The 20669-nt window shown below is 75.4% G+C and overlaps 1 protein-coding gene across 1 annotated transcript in view; it reads right to left on the bottom strand.

Moving 5' to 3' along the window:
* The window catches only part of LOC135310923 (ryanodine receptor 1-like), a gene marked incomplete at both ends in the record, with an annotated part of 48402 nt that extends 28030 nt beyond the window's left edge, over nt 1–20372 (bottom strand). Inside the window, 15 exon segments of the mRNA XM_064440051.1 lie at nt 629–1469; nt 4025–4251; nt 6961–7047; nt 7158–7323; nt 10208–10368; nt 11319–11411; nt 11413–11446; nt 11623–11999; nt 12775–12983; nt 13055–13229; nt 14392–14597; nt 17024–17171; nt 18215–18374; nt 19342–19425; nt 20163–20372. Of these exon segments, the coding sequence (XP_064296121.1) occupies nt 629–1469; nt 4025–4251; nt 6961–7047; nt 7158–7323; nt 10208–10368; nt 11319–11411; nt 11413–11446; nt 11623–11999; nt 12775–12983; nt 13055–13229; nt 14392–14597; nt 17024–17171; nt 18215–18374; nt 19342–19425; nt 20163–20372 (3178 nt within the window).
* Between the last annotated feature and the right edge of the window lie 297 nt (nt 20373–20669).

Here is a 20669-nt window from a genome sequence, read left to right as displayed (position 1 = left end):
GTGAGGGGGGCCCCCCAGGGGTGACACGTGCAGCTCAAGGGGTAATTGGGGACCCCCGTGGAGGGTCCCTGGGGATGGAAGCTGGGGGACAGGGACAGTGGCTGCAGCCCAGGGAGGGGACAGGGGGACAGGGACCCCCGGGAGGGGACAGAGACACCTGGGGAGGGGACAGGGGGACAGGGGCAGGGGACAGGGACCCCCGGGAGGGGACAGGGGGACAGGGGCAGGGGACAGGGACCCTCGGGAGGGGACAGGAGGACAGGACATGGGGACAAGGGGAGGGGACAGAGACCCTCGGGAGGGGACAGAGACACCTGGGGAGGGGACAGAGACACCTGGGGAGGGGACAGGAGGACAGGACATGGGGACAGACACCCCGGGGAGGGGACAGGGACCCCCGGGAGGGGACAGGGGGACAGGGGGAGGGGACAGGGACCCTCGGGAGGGGACAGAGACCCTCGGGAGGGGACAGAGACACCTGGGGAGGGGACAGGGACACCTGGGGAGGGGGCAGGGGGACAGGACAGGGGGCCAGGGACCCCCAGGAGGGGACAGACACCCCTGGGAGGGGACAGGGACCACCCGGGGCTGTGACACCCGTCCCCCCCCCCGGGGAGGGTCCCCTCACCTGCAGCTTGACCGACTCAGGCAGCTTCATCTGCAGCAGCCCCTCCTCCAGCCCTTCCTCCTCCTCCTCCTCCTCCTCCTCCTTCTCCTCCTCCTCCATCTCCCCCGCCTCGATGGCCTTCTTCCGCGCCTCCTCCTCCTCCTCCCCCTCCTCCCCGCCGCCGCCTTCGGCCGGGGGGCTCCGCCGGGGCTCCCCGAAGACCCTGGGCTCGATCATGCGGAGGACGCGGCGCACGTCGTCGTCGCCCAGCGCGCCCACGGCCAGCAGCGCCGACACCAGCTTCAGCACCGGCACCAGCTGGAACTCCACGCTGCCCCCCACGGGGTCCCGCGCGTGGGGGCCCCCCCCGGCCACCGCCTCGGCCAGCATGCGGATGGCGCGGGCCCCCAGAGCCCCCAGCGGGATGCCGGGGCTGAGCGGCGCCCGCCCGCCGCCGGCCGCCAGGACGAAGCAAGGCTCGGCGAAATGGGGCTGGGGTCGCAAACAGGCGCTGGGGCCTACGCCGGGGGGTCCGGGCGCTCGCCCGCCGCCGGGGAAGAGGGTGATGCTCTTGGTGGCCTCGGTCATGGGGATGATGAACTCGGCGCTCATGGAGGCGCGGGCGCGCTGGGCGGCGTCGAGGTGCATGGCCAGCAGCAGGTCGTAGTAGCCGGCGCGCAGCGGCCCCGGCAGCTCGGGGCTCTCGATGGCGAAGAGCAGCTGCGCCTGGTCGACGTGGCTGCAGAGCGCGTGGGCCACGCGGTTGTTGCCCAGGGCGCACACGGCGCAGTAGAGCTTCAGCGTGTGCCACTGGAAGCGCAGCAGCTCCAGCTGCTCCGACAGCTCCATGATGTCGATGCACCTGGGGGGGGCGGGGGGGGGCGGGGGGTGTGTCAGCGCGGGGGGCGCGGGACCCCCAGGGGAGGGACCCCTGGGGATGGGACAGGCAGGACCCCAGGGAAGGGACCCCGGGATGGGACAGGCAGGACCCCCAAGGATGGGACCCTGGGGATGGGACAGGCAGGACCCCCAAGGATGGGACCCTGGGGATGGGACAGGCAGGACCCCCAAGGATGGGACCCTGGGGATGGGACAGGCAGGACTCCCAAGGATGGGACCCTGGGGATGGGACAGGCAGGACCCCGCGATGGGACCCCCGGGGATGGGACAGGCAGGACCCCCAAGGATGGGACCCCGGGGATGGGACAGGCAGGACCCTGGGGGAGGGACCCCAGGGATGGGACAGGCAGGACCCCCAAGGATGGGACCCCAGGGATGGGACAGGCAGGACTCCCAAGGATGGGACCCTGGGGATGGGACAGGCAGGACCCCCAAGGATGGGACCCTGGGGATGGGACAGGCAGGACCCCGCGATGGGACCCCCGGGGATGGGACAGGCAGGACCCCCAAGGATGGGACCCCGGGGATGGGACAGGCAGGACCCTGGGGGAGGGACCCCAGGGATGGGACAGGCAGGACCCCCAAGGATGGGACCCTGGGGATGGGACAGGCAGGACCCCAGGGAAGGGACCCCTGGGGGTGGGACACCCAGGACCCCAAGGGATGGGACCCTGGGGACGGGACCCTGGGGATGGGACACCCAGGACCCCCAGGGGTGGGACCCCGGGGATGGGACAGGCAGGACCCCAGGATGGGACCCCCGGGGATGGGACAGGCAGGACCCCCAAGGATGGGACCCCGGGGATGGGACAGGCAGGACTCCCAAGGATGGGACCCCGGGGATGGGACAGGCAGGACCCCGGGATGGGACCCCCAGGGATGGGACAGGCAGGACCCCAGGGAAGGGACCCCTGGGGATGGGACAGGCAGGACCCCCAAGGATGGGACCCTGGGGATGGGACAGGCAGGACTCCCAAGGATGGGACCCTGGGGATGGGACACCCGGGACCCCGGGATGGGACCCCCGGGGATGGGACAGGCAGGACCCCCAAGGATGGGACCCCGGGGATGGGACAGGCAGGACCCCCAAGGATGGGACCCTGGGGATGGGACAGGCAGGACCCCCAAGGATGGGACCCTGGGGATGGGACAGGCAGGACTCCCAAGGATGGGACCCTGGGGATGGGACAGGCAGGACTCCCAAGGATGGGACCCTGGGGATGGGACAGGCAGGACCCCGCGATGGGACCCCCGGGGATGGGACAGGCAGGACCCCCAAGGATGGGACCCTGGGGATGGGACAGGCAGGACCCCCAAGGATGGGACCCTGGGGATGGGACAGGCAGGACTCCCAAGGATGGGACCCTGGGGATGGGACACCCAGGACCCCGCGATGGGACCCCCGGGGATGGGACAGGCAGGACCCCCAAGGATGGGACCCCCGGGGATGGGACAGGCAGGACCCCCAAGGATGGGACCCTGGGGATGGGACAGGCAGGACCCCAGGGAAGGGACCCTGGGGATGGGACAGGCAGGACCCCAGGGAAGGGACCCCGGGATGGGACCCCTGGGGATGGAACAGGCAGGACCCCTGGGGATGGGACAGGCAGGACCCCAGGGAAGGGACCCCGGGATGGGACAGGCAGGACCCCCAAGGATGGGACCCCGGGGATGGGACAGGCAGGACCCCGGGATGGGACCCCCGGGGATGGGACAGGCAGGACCCCGGGATGGGACCCCCAGGGATGGGACAGGCAGGACCCCCAAGGATGGGACCCTGGGGATGGGACAGGCAGGACCCCAGGGAAGGGACCCCTGGGGATGGGACAGGCAGGACCCCAGGGAAGGGACCCTGGGGATGGGACAGGCAGGACTCCCAAGGGATGGGACCCTGGGGACGGGACCATGGAATGGGACACCCAGGACCCCCAGGGGTGGGACCCCGGGGATGGGACAGGCAGGACCCCCAAGGATGGGACAGGCAGGACCCCCAAGGATGGGACCCTGGGGATGGGACAGGCAGGACCCCAGGGGTGGGACCCCGGGATAGGACCCCTGGGGATGGGACAGGCAGGACCCCGGGGGAGGGACCCTGGGGATGGGACAGGCAGGACCTGGGGATGGGACCCCTGGGGATGGGACCCCTGGGGATGGGACAGGCAGGACCCCGGGGGAGGGACCCCTGGGGATGGGACCCCTGGGGATGGGACACCCAGGACCCCCAGGGGTGGGACCCCGGGATGGGGCCCCTGGGGATGGGACAGGCAGGACCCCGGAGGAGGGACCCCCGGGACCCCAGGGATGGGACCCCCAGGACCCCCAGAGATGGGACCCTGGGGGTGGGACCCCTGGGCGCCCTGGGGACGGGACCCAACCTGAGGGTCCCCTCAGGGCAGGACATGTGGGCGTCCCCCTGTCCCTGACGCCGGGGTCCCCCAGGGGACGGACCCCCCCCCCAGGACGCCGGGGCCCCCCAGGGCAGGCTGTGGCCGGGGGGGGCGGGGGGTCGTCCCCAACCTGTTCTCCTCGGGGATGTGGAGGGCCATCATGACGAGGGGCTCGGCGCACTCCACCAGCCAGCCCTGCCGCTCGCCCAGGCGGGTGGTCTCCACGGCCAGGGCCTGGGTGGGCACGCGGCTCCAGGTGACGGGCGTCAGGAGCTGGATGAGCAGCCGCGGCGGGCACTGCGGCTCCGCGTTCCTCCGCTCGCTGCTGAACATGGCGGCCGAGATGGGCATGATGTTCTGGGGGGGTGGGGGGGGGCACAGGGCGTGAGGCGGGGGGCCAGGCTCTCCTCCGCCCACCCTGCTAAGGACCCGCCGTAGACCCCCGCCAGCCCCAGGCGTCGAGGTTCCCCCTGGCCCATGCTTGTGGGCCCAAAGAACTGCGCCCCCCCCCCCCCCACCCGAGCCCCAGCACCCCCGGGGGTCCTGCTTCCCCTTGGTCCACCCTGCAGACCCCACTGCTCCCCACCGGCACCCCGCTGCCCCCGCAAGGACCCCGCTGCCCCCCCCAAGGACTCCACTGACCCCAAGGACCCCACTCCCCTCCCCCAAGGACCCCACTCCCCCCCCCCAAGGACCCCACTGCCCCTCCCAAGGACCACGCTGTCCCACCCAGGGACCACGCTGACCCTCCCAAGGACCCCGCTGCCCCTCCCAAGGACCCTGCTGACCCCCGAAAGGACCCTGCTGACCCTCCCAAGGACCCCGCTGCCCCCCCCAAGGACCACGCTGTCCCCCCCAGGGGCCACACTGACCCTCCCAAGGACCCTGCTGACCCCCCCAAGGACCCCACTGCCCCCCCCAAGGACCACACTGTCCCCCCCAGGGGCCACGCTGACCCTCCCAGGGACCCCACTGCTCCCCCCCGGGACCCCACTGCTCCCCCCCAGGACCCCACTGCCCCTACCAAGGACTCCACTGACCCCAAGGACCCCACTCCCCCCCCCCCCCAAAGGACCACGCTGTCCCCCCCAGGGGCCATGCTGACCCCCCCAAGGACCCCACTGCTCCCCCCTAAGGACACAACTGTCCTGCCCAAGGACCCTGCTGCCCCCCCAAAAACCCCACTGTCCCTCCAAGGACCCCACTCCCCCCACCCCCAGCGACCCCGCTGCCCCCCCCAGGACTCTCCTGTCCCCCCAATAACCCCACTGTCCCCTATATAACCCCACTGTTCCCCCAGTGACCCTCCTGCCCCTCCTAGGACCCCACTCCCCACCCCCAGGACCCCACTGCCCCCCCAGTGACCCTCCTGCCCCTCCTAGGACCCTGCTGCCCCCCCAGTGACCCTCCCATCCCTCCTAGGACCCCACTCCCCACCCCCAGGACCCCACTGCCCCCCCCATGACTCTCCCATCCCTCCTAGGACCCCACTTCCCACCCCCAGGACTCTCCTGTCCCCCCAGTGACCCTCCCGTCCCTCCTAGGACCCCACTCCCCACTCCCAGGACCCCACTGCCCCCCCAGTGACCCTCCCGTCCCTCCTAGGACCCCACTCCCCACCCCCAGGACCCCACTGCCCCCCCAGTGACCCTCCCATCCCTCCTAGGACCCCACTCCCCACCCCCAGGACCCCACTGCCCCCCCCATGACTCTCCCATCCCTCCTAGGACCCCACTTCCCACCCCCAGGACTCTCCTGTCCCCCCAGTGACCCTCCCGTCCCTCCTAGGACCCCACTCCCCACTCCCAGGACCCCACTGCCCCCCCAGTGACCCTCCTGCCCCTCCCAGGACCCCACTGCCCCCCCAGTGACCCTCCCATCCCTCCTAGGACCCCACTCCCCACCCCCAGGACCCCACTGCCCCCCCCATGGCTCTCCCATCCCTCCTAGGGCCCCACTTCCCACCCCCAGGACTCTCCTGTCCCCCCAGTGACCCTCCCATCCCTCCTAGGACCCCACTCCCCACTCCCAGGACCCCACTGCCCCCCCAGTGACCCTCCCATCCCTCCTAGGACCCCACTCCCCACCCCCAGGACCCCACTGCCCCCCCCATGACTCTCCCATCCCTCCTAGGACCCCACTCCCCACCCCCAGGACCCCACTGCCCCCCCCATGACTCTCCCATCCCTCCTAGGACCCCACTTCCCACCCCCCAGGACTCTCCTGTCCCCCCAGTGACCCTCCCATCCCTCCTAGGACCCCACTCCCCACCCCCAGGACCCCACCGTCCCCCCAGTGACCCTCCTGCCCCTCCAAGGACCCCACTCCCCCCACCCCCAGCGACCCCGCTGCCCCCCCCAGGACTCTCCTGTCCCCCCAATAACCCCACTGTCCCCTATATAACCCCACTGTTCCCCCAGTGACCCTCCTGCCCCTCCTAGGACCCCACTCCCCACCCCCAGGACCCCACTGCCCCCCCAGTGACCCTCCTGCCCCTCCTAGGACCCTGCTGCCCCCCCAGTGACCCTCCCATCCCTCCTAGGACCCCACTCCCCACCCCCAGGACCCCACTGCCCCCCCCATGACTCTCCCATCCCTCCTAGGACCCCACTTCCCACCCCCAGGACTCTCCTGTCCCCCCAGTGACCCTCCCGTCCCTCCTAGGACCCCACTCCCCACCCCCAGGACCCCACCGTCCCCCCAGTGACCCTCCTGCCCCTCCCAGGACCCCACTGCCCCCCCAGTGACCCTCCCATCCCTCCTAGGACCCCACTCCCCACCCCCAGGACCCCACTGCCCCCCCCATGACTCTCCCATCCCTCCTAGGGCCCCACTTCCCACCCCCAGGACTCTCCTGTCCCCCCAGTGACCCTCCTGCCCCTCCTAGGACCCCACTGCCCCCCCAGTGACCCTCCCATCCCTCCTAGGACCCCGCTCCCCACCCCCAGGACCCCACTGCCCCCCCAGTGACCCTCCCATCCCCCCAAGGACCCCGCTCCCCACCCCCAGGACCCCACCGCGCCCCCCAGGGCGGCCCGGGGGAGGGGGGGGGGTCGCAGGCGTCACCTTGAGCTTGCCCAGCTCAAACTGGACGACGTTCTGGCTGGTCGGGAGGGCGAAGACGGCCGGGAAGAGCTTCGTGTTGGGCTCCACCTGCGCGACGCGGCTGCTGCGACGGGGGGCCGGGACCCGCCCTGCCCCCCCCAGCCGCCGCGGGGGTGCCAGGGGGGGGTGGGGGGGAGGGGCGGGGGGGTCCATCCCACCTGGAAGAAGGTGTTGATCTCCTTGCCGTCGGCGGTGAAGGTCATGAGGCCGGTGGCCAGGTCCACCAGGCAGCCGATGACCAGGTCGGCGTGGGTGACGCGCGCCTGCTGCGCGCTGCTGGCGAACTCCCCCCCCCACACCATGTAGCAGTTGCTGCGCTTGATGCTGGGGGGGGGGAGAGGGGGTGCTGGGGGGGCTACCTCCCCCAGGGACCCCCCCAAGGGACCCCCAGGTCCCGGCTACCTCCCCAAGTGCCCCCCCCAGGGACCCCCAGGTCCCAGCTACCTCCCCCAGGGACCCCCCAAAGGACCCCTGGCTACCTCCCCCAGTGCCCCCCCCAAGGGACCCCCAGCTCCCGGCTACCTCCCCCAGGGACCCCCCCAGGGACCCCCAGGTCCCAGCTACCTCCCCCAGTGCCCCCCTCAAGGGACCCCCAGGTCCCAGCTACCTCCCCCAGGGACGCCCCACGGGACCCCCAGCTCCCGGCTACCTCCCCCAGTGCCCCCCCAAAGGACCCCCGGCTACCTCCCCCAGGGACCCCACCAAGGGACCCCCAGGTCCCGGCTACCTCCCCCAGACAGAGCCCCCCCCCAGGGACCCCCGGGTCCCGGCTACCTCCCCCAGTGCCCCCCCAAAGGACCCCTGGCTACCTCCCCCAGTGCCCCCCCCAGGGACCCCCAGGTCCCGGCTACCTCCCCCAGGGACCCCCCAAAGGACCCCTGGCTACCTCCCCCAGTGCCCCCTCCAGGGACCTCCAGGTCCCGGCTACCTCCCCCAGGGACCCCCCAGGGACCCCCGGCTACCTCCCCCAGGGACCCCCCAGGGACCCCCAGCTACCTCCCCCAGTGCCCCCCCCAGGGACCCCCAGGTCCCAGCTACCTCCCCCAGGGACCCCCCAAGGGACCTCCAGGTCCCGGCTACCTCCCCCAGTGCCCCCCCAAAGGTCCCCCAGCTACCTCCCCCAGTGCCCCCCCAAAGGACCCCCGGCTACCTCCCCCAGGGACCCCACCAAGGGACCCCCGGGTCCCGGCTACCTCCCCCAGTGCCCCCCCAAAGGACCCCTGGCTACCTCCCCCAGTGCCCCCTCCAGGGACCTCCAGGTCCCGGCTACCTCCCCCAGGGACCCCCCAGGGACCCCCAGCTACCTCCCCCAGTGCCCCCCCCAGGGACCCCCGGGTCCTGGCTACCTCCCCCAGGGACCCCCCAAGGGACCTCCAGGTCCTGGCTACCTCCCCCAGTGCCCCCCCCAAGGGACCCCCAGCTCCCGGCTACCTCCCCCAGGGACCCCCCAGGGACCCCCAGCTACCTCCCCCAGTGCCCCCCCAGGGACCCCCGGGTCCTGGCTACCTCCCCCAGTGCCCCCCCAGGGACACCCAGGTCCCAGCTACCTCCCCCAGGGACCCCCCAAAGGACCCCTGGCTACCTCCCCCAGTGCCCCCCCCAAGGGACCCCCAGCTCCCGGCTACCTCCCCCAGGGACCCCCCAGGGACCCCCAGGTCCCGGCTACCTCCCCCAGTGCCCCCCTCAAGGGACCCCCAGGTCCCAGCTACCTCCCCCAGGGACGCCCCACGGGACCCCCAGCTCCCGGCTACCTCCCCCAGTGCTCCCCCCGCAAGGGACCCCCGGCTACCTCCCCCAGTGCCCCCCCCAGGGACCTCCAGGTCCTGGCAACCTCCCCCAGTGCCCCCCCAAAGGACCCCTGGCTACCTCCCCCAGGGACCCCCAAAGGACCCCCGGCTCCTGCCCCTTCCCCATCGCCCCCCAAGGGACCCCCGGCTCCTGCCCCTTCCCCATCGCCCCCAAAGGACCCCCGGCTCCTGCCCCTTCCCCATCGCCCCCCAAGGGACCCCCAGCTCCTGCCCCTTCCCCATCGCCCCCCAAGGGACCCCAGCTCCTGTGCCTTCCCCATCGCCCCCCAACGGACCCCCAGCTCCTGCACCTTCCCCATTGCCCCCCAAGGGACCCCCAGCTCCTGCACCTTCCCCATCGCCCCCCAAGGGACCCCCAGCTCCTGCCCCTTCCCCATCGCCCCCCAAGGGACCCCCAGCTCCTGCCCCTTCCCCATCGCCCCCCAACGGACCTCCAGCTCCTGCCCCTTCCCCATCGCCCCCCAAGGGACCCCCAGCTCCTGCCCCTTCCCCATCGCCCCTCAAGGGACCCCCAGCTCCTGCGCCTTCCCCATCGCCCCCCAAGGGACCCCCAGAGCTCCTGCCCCTTCCCCATCGCCCCCCAAGGGACCCCCAGCTCCTGCCCCTTCCCCATCGCCCCCCAAGGGACCCCCAGCTCCTGCGCCTTCCCCATCGCCCCCCAAGGGACCCCCAGCTCCTGCGCCTTCCCCATCGCCCCCCAAGGGACCCCCAGCTCCTGCGCCTTCCCCATCGCCCCCCAAGGGACCCCCAGCTCCCGCCCCTTCCCCATCGCCCCCAAGGGACCCCCAGCTCCCGCCCCTTCCCCATCGCCCCCAAGGGACCCCCAGCTCCCGCCCCTTCCCCATCGCCCCCCAAGGGACCCCCAGCTCCTGTGCCTTCCCCATCGCCCCCCAAGGGACCCCCAGCTCCTGCCCCTTCCCCATCGCCCCCAAGGGACCCCCAGCTCCCGCGCCTTCCCCATCGCCCCCCAAGGGACCCCAGCTCCCGCCCCTTCCCCATCGCCCCCAAGGGACCCCCAGCTCCCGCCCCTTCCCCATCGCCCCCCAAGGGACCCCAGCTCCCGCCCCTTCCCCATCGCCCCCCAACGGACCCCAAGCTCCCGCCCCTTCCCCATCGCCCCCCAAGGGACCCCCAGCTCCCGCCCCTTCCCCATCGCCCCCCAAGGGACCCCCAGCTCCCGCCCCTTCCCCATCGCCCCCCAAGGGACCCCCAGCTCCCGCCCCTTCCCCATCGCCCCCCAAGGGACCCCCAGCTCCCGCCCCTTCCCCATCGCCCCCCAAGGGACCCCCAGCTCCTGCCCCTTCCCCATCGCCCCTCAAGGGACCCCCAGCTCCTGCCCCTTCCCCATCGCCCCCCGATCCCAGGCGGGGTCCCATGGGGGTCCCGGCCCGCGCCCCCACCTGTCGTGCACGTTGCCCTTGTCATCGCCCATGGTGACGGTGACGGTGCGGACACGGGACAGGTCGAAGGCGGGGTCGTGCTGGTGGAAGTCGGGGGTCACCCAGCCCACCCAGACGCTGGAGGGCTCCTGCCCCGCGAAGATCCGCACCGAGTAGTAGTACTGCGGGCAGAGAGGTCAGCGGCGCGGGGGGCCGGGGAGGGGGCGCGGGGGGTTGGGGAGGGGGTGCGGGGGGTTGGGGAGGGGGCGCGGGGGGCCGGGGAGGGGGTGCGGGGAGGGGACATGGGGAGGGGGCACGGGGGGCCGGGGAGGGGGCGCGGGGGGATGGGGAAGGGATTCGGGGAGGGGGCACGGGGAGGGGGATACGGGGTTGGGGACAGGGTTAAGGGAGGGGGACGGGGATACAGGGAGGAGGATATGGGAAATGGGGAGGGGGATATGGGGAGAGGGATCAGGATACCAGGAGGGTGACAGGGATACGGGGAGGGGGATATGGGGATACAGGGAGGGGGATACGGGGAGGGGGATACGGGGATACAGGGACGGGGATATGGGGAGGGGGATCAGGATACGAGGAGGGGGACAGGGATACAGGGAGTGGGATACGGGGAGGGGGATATGGGGATACAGGGACGGGGATCAGGATACCAGGAGGGGGACAGAGATATGGGGAGGGGGATACGGGGAGGGGGATATGGGGATACAGAGAGGGGGATATGGGGAGGGGGATATGGGGAGGGGGATCAGGATACCAGGAGGGGGATATGGGAATATGGGGAGGGGGATACGGGGAGGGGGATATGAGGAGGGGGATCAGGATATGGGGAGGGGGATATGGGGTCAGGGACAGGGATATGGGGAGGGGGTCGGGGATGTGGGGTCAGGGACGAGGACAGAGAGACAGGGATGGGGGGTGGGATGGGGGGTGGGATGGGGGGTGGGATGGGGGCCACGGGGAGCAGGGGCTGCCGGGGTGGGGACGGCGGGGCACAGATGGGGGTGGGGGTGCCGGGATGGGTGCCGCGGGGCGCTGGGGTGGGGGGCAGGGGGGCAAAACGAGGGCTGGGGACCCCGGGCTGGGGATTTTGGGGGGCCGCCACCCCCCCACCTACCGTGGTGGTGTTCATGATGACCTCGGGGTCGTCGCGCTCGTCGGGGACCACGTCCTCCTCGAGGCGGGGGACGGTGGGTACGGCGGGGGGGGGGCGCGAAGGGGGTCTTCCTGGCCTTGAACAGAAACCTGGGGGGCGCGGGAGGGGGGCTGAGGGGGGCACCAGGCCCCACACCCCCCCACAGCGGCGACCCTGACAGCCCTGCTCACCCCATAGCCGCGCCCCCCCAGGACCCCACCATGGGGCAATACCCCCGTGCGCCCCCCAACCCCGCCGTGGGCCGCCCCCCCCCGTCCCCACTCACCCCCTCCGGGTCTTGCCCTTCTCGGTGGTCGCATCCTTCTCGTTCTCGGCACGGGGCTGGTCCCGGGGGGCCGGGGTGGGGGGAGTCCCCCCGGGCCCCTTCTCGCCCTCGCCCTCGCCCTCGGGGTGCCGGGGCCCGGCCGAGCGACGGAGGCGCTCGAATTCGGAGAGGGGCTCGAGGCTGGCGTCCTCGGGGGGCTCGGGGGGCGCCTGGGGCAGGGGGGTGGCCCCGGGGGTGCAGCGGAAGCGGGGGTGGAATTGGACGGGGAGGCTGAGGCGGAGGAAGAGGAGCTCGGGCGGCGCGGCCGGGGAGCCGGGGGCGCGGTGGGCCAGCCGCAGGCACGGCGGGGTCTCCACCGTCCCGTCCATCCGCGTCACCTGCGGGGACCCCCACCCCGCCCCGGGGAGGCGTCACGGCCGGGCGGGAGGGGGGCTGCGCCCGGGGACCCCGCGGCCATGGGCGTCCTGCCGGGGCGGGGACCCTCGGGGAGTGGGGACCCCGTGGGGACTGGGGGGGATTGGGGGCCCCTGCAGTGACACGTGTCACTAATCTGGGGACACCCAGGGTCTGGGGACCCTTTAAACCCTGGGACCCCGCAGGGAGGTGCATCACCCAGCCCTGGGGACCCCCTGCACCCAGGGACCATGGCCTGGGGACCCCCCACCTCTGGGACCCCGCCTGCACCCTGAAACACCCAGCCCTGGGGACCCCCTGCACCCAGGGACCATGCCCTGGGGACCCCCCACCTCTGGCACCCCCCCCCAGCATCCTGCATCACCCAGCCCTGGGGACCCCCCAGCACCAGCCCTGGGGACCCTTGGGGGCCAGGAGCCCACATACACCCAGGGACCATGCCCTGGGGACCCCCCACCTCTGGGACCCCGCCTGCACCCTGAAACACCCAGCCCTGGGGACCCCCTGCACCCAGGGACCATGCCCTGGGGACCCCCCTCCTCTGGGAACCCCCCCCAGCACCCTGCATCACCCAGTCCTGGGGACCCCCTGCACCCAGGGACCATGCCCTGGGGACCCCCCCACACCTGAGGCCCCCCCCAGCATCCTGCATCGCCCATCCCCAGGCCCCCCCCCGCCCACCGTGGGAGCTCCCCGGCCGGCGCAGGACCCCAGGACCTCCCCCCCCCACGCACAGACCTCCAGCTGGGGGTGGTCGGGGGGCACCGGTACGAACTGGGGGAGGCTCTTGCTGAACCAGAGGGCGATGGGCCGCTTCATGTTGATGGCGAAGGGCTCGTAGCCCTCCTGCAGCCCGCAGATGCTGAAGAAGCGCAGGCTGCCCACCTCCTGGCCCAGGTTGAGCCGCCCCTCCTGCTCCAGCCCCAGGCTGCACACGGGCACGAAGCCTGCGGCGGGACGGGGGGCTCAGCGCCGGGACCCCCGCCGCAGCCCCCCCGCCGGCCCAGCCGCGGCTCACCCTCGCCCACGTCGAAGTCCTTGAAGGCCAGCTCGGAGCCGGCGTCGCTGATGAGGACCTCCCCGTTGAGGGTGAAGGTGATGTGGCTCTCGGCCAGGTCGATCATGCAGCCCACCACGTCCCCCGCCTGCCACGTGCGGCCGAAGGGCTCGCTGCCCACGTGCCAGCGCTGCGCCTGGGGGGGGGCACCCGCCGACGCGGGGGGTCAGCGGCACCCGAGGGACGCGGGGGCCTTGGGGAGGGGGGGACCTGGGGGGACCTGGGGGACCTGGGGGCTGGGGCGGCAGCAGGGACTTGGGGGACCTGGGGGCTGGGGCGGCGGCGGGGACTTGGGGGGACCTGGGGGCTGGGGTGGTGGCGGGGACCCGGGGGCTGGGGTGGTGACGGGGGCCTGGGGGGACCTGGGGGACCTTGGGGCCTGGGGTGGCGGCGGGGACTTGGGGGGACCTGGGGGACCTGGGGGCTGGGGCAGCATCGGGGACCTGGGGGGACCTGGGGGACCTGGGGGCTGGGGCGGCATCGGAGACCTGGGGGGACCTGGGGGGACCTGGGGACTGGGGCGGCATCGGGGACTTGGGGGGGACCTGGGGGCTGGGGTGGCGTCGGGGACCTGGGGGGACCTGGGGGCTGGGGTGGTGGCAGGGACCTGGGGGCTGGGGTGGTGACGGGGGCCTGGGGGGACCTGGGGGACCTTGGGGCCTGGGGTGGTGGTGGGGACTTGGGGGGACCTGGGGTACCTGGGGGCTGGGGTGGTGGTGGGGACTTGGGGGGACCTGGGGGACCTGGGGTAGTGGTGGGGACCTGGGGGCTGGGGCGGCATCGGGGACTTGGGGGGACCTGGGGGACCTGGGGGCTGGGGCGGCGGCAGGCACTTGGGGGGACCTGGGGGCTGGGGCGGTGGCGGGGACCTGGGGGGACCTGGGGGCTGGGGCGGTGGCGGGGAGGTGGGGCGAGGGGGGTGATCGGGGACCTGGGGGCTGGGATGGAGTCAGGGACCTGGGGGGAGCTGGGGGACCTGGGGGGCTGAGGTGGCGGCGGGGACCAGGGGGGCAACTGTGGACCTGGGGGGCATCGGGAAGGCGGGGCGAGTGGGGCAATCGGGGACCTGGGGGGACCTGGGGGGACCCGGGGGCCAGGGGGCCGATCGGGGAGGTGGGGCAAGGGGGGGGGGCGATCAGGGACCTGGGGGGACCCGGGGCCAAGGGGGGTGGTCGGGGGCGAGAGGGGCGATTGGGGGTGCGGAGCGAAGGGAGCAATGGGGGACCCGTGGGGGTCCAGATGGGGGCTCTGGGGGTTCAAGGGGGGGGTCTCTGGGGGTTCAAGGGGGGGGGTCTCACCCGGTGCCCGTTGAAGACGTAGGCGAGGTCGTCGGCGCCCAGCTCGACGTCGGGGCGCAGGTGGGGGCGCGCCCAGCCCACCCGCATCTCCCCGGTGGTGACGGCCTCGAACTCGAAGTACCACTTGCCGGCGCGCACCGCGTAGCCCCGCTCGGCGCGGAAGATGCGGGCCCTGTCCCCCCGGCCCCGCGGCACCCCCTGGGCGGCTGCGGGCACGGGCTGTGGGCACCCCGCCACCGCCGGGGCGCCCCGCGCCGCCACGCACCGCCCCGCGCCCCCAGACAGCGCCCCGCGCCCCCACACAGCGCCCCGCGCCCCCACACAGCGCCCCGCGCCCCCACACACCGCACTGTGCCCCCAAACAGCGCCCTGCGCCCCCACACACCGCCCCGCGCCGCCACGCACCGCCCCGCGCCCCCACACACCGCACTGTGCCCCCAAACAGCGCCCCGCGCCCCCACACACCGCACTGTGCCCCCAAACAGCGCCCCGCGCCCCCACACACCGCACTGTGCCCCCAAACAGCGCCCCGCGCCCCCACACACCGCACTGTGCCCCCAAACAGCGCCCCGCGCCCCCACACACCGCACTGTGCCCCCAAACAGCGCCCCGCGCCCCCACACACCGCACTGTGCCCCCAAACAGCGCCCCGCGCCCCCACACGCCGCACTGTGCCCCCAAACAGCGCCCCGCGCCCCCACGTACCACCCCGCTTCCCCCCCAGCCCCGGCGCCCACCCGGCCCCGGCGCCCCCCCAGCCCCCGCGCCCCCCAGCCCGCGCCCCCCCAGCCCCGCGCCCCCCCATCCCGCGCCCCCCCAGCCCCGCGCCCCCCCAGCCCCGCGCCCACCAGCCCCGGCGCCCCCCCGGCCCCGGTGCCCCCCCGGCCCCGGCGCCCCCCCAGCCCCCGCGCCCCCCAGCCCGCGCCCCCCCAGCCCGCGCCGCCCCCAGCCCCGCGCCCACCAGCCCCCGCGCCCCCCCCATCCCGCGCCTCCCAGCCCCGCGCCCCCCCATCCCGCGCCCCCCATCCCGCGCCCCCCCATGCCGCGCCCCCCCATCCCGCGCCCCCCCAGCCCCGGCGCCCCCCCAGCCCCGGCGCCCCCCAGCCCCCGCGCCGCCCCTAGCCCCGGTGCCCCCCGGCCCCGGCGCCCCCCATCCCGCGCCCCCCCATGCCGCGCCCCCCCCGCCCGCGCCCCCCCATCCCGCGCCCCCCCAGCCCCGGCGCCCCCCCCAGCCCCGGCGCCCCCCCAGCCCGCGCCCCCCAGCCCGCGCCCCCCAGCCCCCGCGCCGCCCCTAGCCCCGGTGCCCCCCCGGCCCCGGCGCCCCCCAATCCCGCGCCGCCCCCAGCCCCCGCGCCCCCCAGCCCCGCGCCCCCCCATCCCGCGCCCCCCCAGCCCCGCGCCCCCCCATCCCCGCGCCCCCCCCATCCCGCGCCCACCAGCCCCGGCGCCCCCCCCGGCCCCGGTGCCCCCCGGCCCCGGCGCCCCCCCAGCCCCCGCGCCCCCCAGCCCGCGCCCCCCCCAGCCCGCGCCGCCCCCAGCCCCGCGCCCACCAGCCCCCGCGCCCCCCCATCCCGCGCCTCCCAGCCCCGCGCCCCCCCCATCCCGCGCCCCCCATCCCGCGCCCCCCCATGCCGCGCCCCCCCATCCCGCGCCCCCCCAGCCCCGGCGCCCCCCCAGCCCGCGCCCCCCAGCCCCCGCGCCGCCCCTAGCCCCCGGTGCCCCCCGGCCCCGGCGCCCCCCATCCCGCGCCCCCCCATGCCGCGCCCCCCCGCCCGCGCCCCCCCATCCCGCGCCCCCCCAGCCCCGGCGCCCCCCCAGCCCCGGCGCCCCCCCAGCCCCGGCGCCCCCCCAGCCCGCGCCCCCCAGCCCCCGCGCCGCCCCTAGCCCCGGTGCCCCCCGGCCCCGGCGCCCCCCAATCCCGCGCCGCCCCTAGCCCCGGCGCCCCCCCATGCCGCGCCCCCCCATGCCGCGCCCCCCCGCCCGCGCCCCCCCAGCCCCGGCGCCCCCCCAGCCCCGGCGCCCCCCCATGCCGCGCCCCCCCCCGCCCGCGCCCCCCATCCCGCGCCCCCCCAGCCCCGGCGCCCCCCCGCCCCCGCGCCCCCCCCATCCCGCGCCCCCCCATCCCGCGCCCCCCCATGCCGCGCCCCCCCCATCCCGCGCCCCCCCATCCCGCGCCCCCCCATCCCGCGCCCCCCATCCCGCGCCCCCCCATCCCGCGCCCCCCATCCCGCGCCCCCCCATGCCGCGCCCCCCCATCCCGCGCCCCCCCATCCCGCCCCCCCCCCCCCGCGCCCCCCCATCCCGCGCCCCCCCATCCCGCCCCCCCCCCCCCGCGCCCCCCAGCCCGCGCCCCCCATCCCGCCCCCCCCCATCCCGCGCCCCCCCATCCCGCGCCCCCCCATCCCGCGCCCCCCCATCCCGCCCCCCCCCCCCCGCGCCCCCCAGCCCGCGCCCCCCATCCCGCCCCCCCCCCGCGCCCCCCATCCCGCGCCCCCCCCATCCCGCCCCCCCCCCCCCGCGCCCCCCAGCCCGCGCCCCCCAGCCCGCGCCCCCCCATGCCGCGCCCCCCCCCCCGCGCCCCCCATCCCGCGCCCCCCGCCCGCGCCCCCCCGCCCGCGCCCCCCGCACTCACGGCTCTCGGGGTCGGGGGGCTCCACGTTGTAGCCGTGCCCCAGCAGGGTGCGCACGGCCTGGCCCAGGCTCTCGCGGTTGGCGCGCTTGGTGCGCTCGTCCAGCAGGTGGTAGGGCACCAGGCGGGGGTTGCGCTTGCGCTTGATGTCCTGCGCCACGCCGCGCGTGGGCACGGGGCGGGGGGCGGGGGGGGCGGGGGGGGGCGGGGGGGGGCGGGGGGGGCGGGGGGGGGCGGGGGGGGCAGGGGGGGGCGGGGGGCGCGGGGGGCGGGGGGCGGCGGGGGGCGGGGGGCGGCGGGGGGGGGCGGGGGGGCGGGGGGGGCGGGGGGGGCAGGGGGGGGCGGGGGGCGCGGGGGGCGGGGGGCGGCGGGGGGGGGCGGGGGGGGCGGGGGGGCGGGGGGCGCGGGGGGGCGGGGGGGGGCGGGGGGGCGGGGGGGGCGGGGACCCACGCGGGTACGGGGCGCCCAGGGGCAGGGGGACATGGGGCTGCGGGGACCCACACGGGGACAGGGCGCCCAGGGGCAGGGGGATGTGGGGGTGCGGGGACCCACGCGGGCACGGGGCGCCCAGGGGCAGGGGGACGTGGGGGTGCGGGGACCCACACGGGTACGGGGCGCCCAGGGGCAGGGGGACGTGGGGGTGCGGGGACCCACGCGGGCACGGGGCACCTGGGGGCAGGGGGACATGGGGGTGCGGGGACCCACGCGGGCACGGGACACATGGGGGCAGGGGGACGTGGGGGTGCGGGGACCCACGCGGGCATGGGACACATGGGGGCAGGGGGACGTGGGGGTGTGGGGACCCATGCGGGGACAGGGTGACACCCCAGGGGCAGGGGGCACGTGGGGGCAGGAGGACACCCCACGGGCCAGGGGACACCCGGACATCGCCGTGGGGGTGGGGGTGGGGGGGGGGGGGACATGGGGACACCACCACCGTGGGCGTGGGGGCATCGCCACCAGGGACGGGGGGACACCCACCACCCTGAACTGGGGGTCAAGGGGGTGCAGAGCCCCCAGAGCCATGGGGGGGGGGAGACACGACACGGGGGGGGGGGGACACGGGGGGCACAGGGGAACCTCAAGCAGAAGCACGGGGAGATGCGGGCGAGGGGACACGGGGGCCAGAGCGGCGCGGGTGCCGCGGGTGCCGGGGGGCGCGGGGGGTCCCGGGGGGGTCCGGGGGGTCCCCACCTGGACGGTGCTGTAGGTCCAGCCCTGCTGGACGCGGTCGCGCGCCCACACGTTGTGCCCGTTCTCGGCGAGGCGATCGACCAGCGCCAGCTGCGCCGGCGTCAGCCGCACGTGCGCCAGGTCCAGCGGCGCCGGCTTGTACCCGTTGGCCATCGTGTACCTGGGGGGGGGACACGCCTCAGCCACGCCCGCGCCGCGCCCGCCCCGGCACCCCGACCGCGGCCCCCAGCCCCGGACCCCCGGCGGCACCGCAGCGGGGACCCCCAGCCCAGCACCCCCAGCGGCACCCCAATGGGGACGCCAATGGCACCCCAACCCAGGACCCCCAACCCAGGACCCCCAGCGGCACCCCAATGGGGATGCCAATGGCACCCCAAAGTGGACCCCCAACCCAGGACCCCCAGCAGCACCCCAATGGGGATGCCAATGGCACCCCAAAGTGGACCCCCAACCCAGGACCCCCGGCGGCACCCCAATGGGGATGCCAATGGCACCCCAAAGCGGACCCCCAGCCCAGCACCCCCAGCGGCACCCCAATGGGGATGCCAATGGCACCCCAACCCAGGACCCCCAGCCCAGGACCCCCAGCAGCACCCCAATGGGGATGCCAATGGCACCCCAAAGTGGACCCCCAACCCAGGACCCCCAGCAGCACCCCAATGGGGATGCCAATGGCACCCCAAAGTGGACCCCCAACCCAGGACCCCCAGCGGCACCCCAATGGGGATGCCAATGGCACCCCAACCCAGGACCCCCAAGCCAGGACCCCCAGCAGCACCCCAATGGGGATGCCAATGGCACCCCAAAGTGGACCCCCAACCCAGGACCCCCAGCGGCACCCCAATGGGGATGCCAATGGCACCCCAACCCAGGACCCCCAAGCCAGGACCCCCAGCAGCACCCCAATGGGGATGCCAATGGCACCCCAAAGCGGACCCCCAACCCAGGACCCCCAGCGGCACCCCAACGGGGATGCCAACGGCACCCCAATGCGGACCCCCAACCCAGGACCCTCAACAGGGACCCCCAAACTGGGACCCCCCCCCCAGCAAGCTCAAATTGGGGCCTCCAAAGTGGGGCCCGCCTCCACAGACCCCAACCCAGCCCCCCCCAAGCCCCCCACTCACGTTTTGGGGAGTTTGACCTTTTTGAGGTTCTCCTCGGCTTTCTCGTCGGCCATGCCCACGTGGCAGCCCAGCGCCAGCAGGGTCCTGGGGGGCGCGGGGTGAGGGGGGACCCCAAAACCCGGCCCAGCCCCGTCTGGGGGGGCATGGCATGGGGGGACCCCAAAACCCCGCCCCCAGCCCAGCCTGGGACGGCGCGGGGTGAGGGGGGACCCCAAAACCCGGCCTGGCCCCGCCTGGGGGGGCACAGCATGGGGGGGGACCCCAAAACCCCACCCCCAGCCCAGCCGGGGGGGGCACAGGGTGAGGGGGGACCCCAAAACCCAGCCCCCAACCCCAGCCCAGTCAGAGGGACATGGGAACTGGGGGGACCCCAAAGCCCAGCCCATTTGGGGGGGGGTCACAGAGTGGGGGGGTGTCACAGAGTGACGGGGGACCCCAAAGCCCAGCCCATTTGGGGGGGGTCACAGAGTGGGGGGGTGTCACAGAGTGACGGGGGACCCCAAAGCCCAGCCCATTTGGGGGGGTCACAGAGTGGGGGGGTGTCACAGAGTGACGGGGGACCCCAAAGCCCAGCCCATTTTGGGGGGGTCACAGAGTGGGGGGGTGTCACAGAGTGAGGGGGGACCCCAAAGCCCAGCCCATTTGGGGGGGTCACAGAGTGGGGGGGTGTCACAGGGTGAGGGGGGACCCCAAAGCCCAGCCCCAGCCCAGCCTGGAGAGGACACAGGAAGACCGGGCGGGGGGGGGGCACCCCAAAACCCGCCCGCCTCTCCGCAGCCCGCAGCCCCCCCCGGGCCCCCCCCAAACCCGCGCCCCCTCACTTGAGGGTCTCCCCCGACATCTGGAGGTTGTAGCTGCGCTCGGGCTCGGGCAGGCTCTGGAAGCCCACCAGGCAGGGGTGCAGCCGCCGGTTGTCGTCCCGGACCTGGGGGGGCCGCGGCGTGAGACCCCCCCCCCCCCGGCACCCCAAACCCCGCCGGGGAGGGGAGGGGGCCCTGCTGGGGGGGCTCTGCTGCGACACCGGGGGGGGCCTATTGCACCCCGCGGGGGGGGGGGGGGGGTGAGGGGAGGCTTGGGGGTGTTCCATTGCACCCCAGGGGGGATTGGGGGGGCTTGGGGGTGTTCCATTGCACCCCAGGGGGATGGGGGGGATCGGGGGTCTCAGGGGGCACCCCCCACACCCCAGGGGGATTGGGGGGGGCTTGGGGGGGGTCCCATTGCACCCCAGGGGGATGGGGGGGGGGGATGGGGGGGGGTCCCATTGCACCCCAGGGGGATTGGGGGGGCTGGGGGGGCTCAGGGGGCACCCCCCACACCCCAGGGGGATT

Source organism: Phalacrocorax carbo, unplaced genomic scaffold (assembly GCF_963921805.1).
Source record: "Phalacrocorax carbo unplaced genomic scaffold, bPhaCar2.1 SCAFFOLD_246, whole genome shotgun sequence".
Lineage (NCBI taxonomy): Eukaryota > Metazoa > Chordata > Aves > Suliformes > Phalacrocoracidae > Phalacrocorax > Phalacrocorax carbo.
The sequence above is the reverse complement of the archived record's forward strand: the minus strand, read 5'-3'. Positions and strand labels throughout refer to the sequence as shown.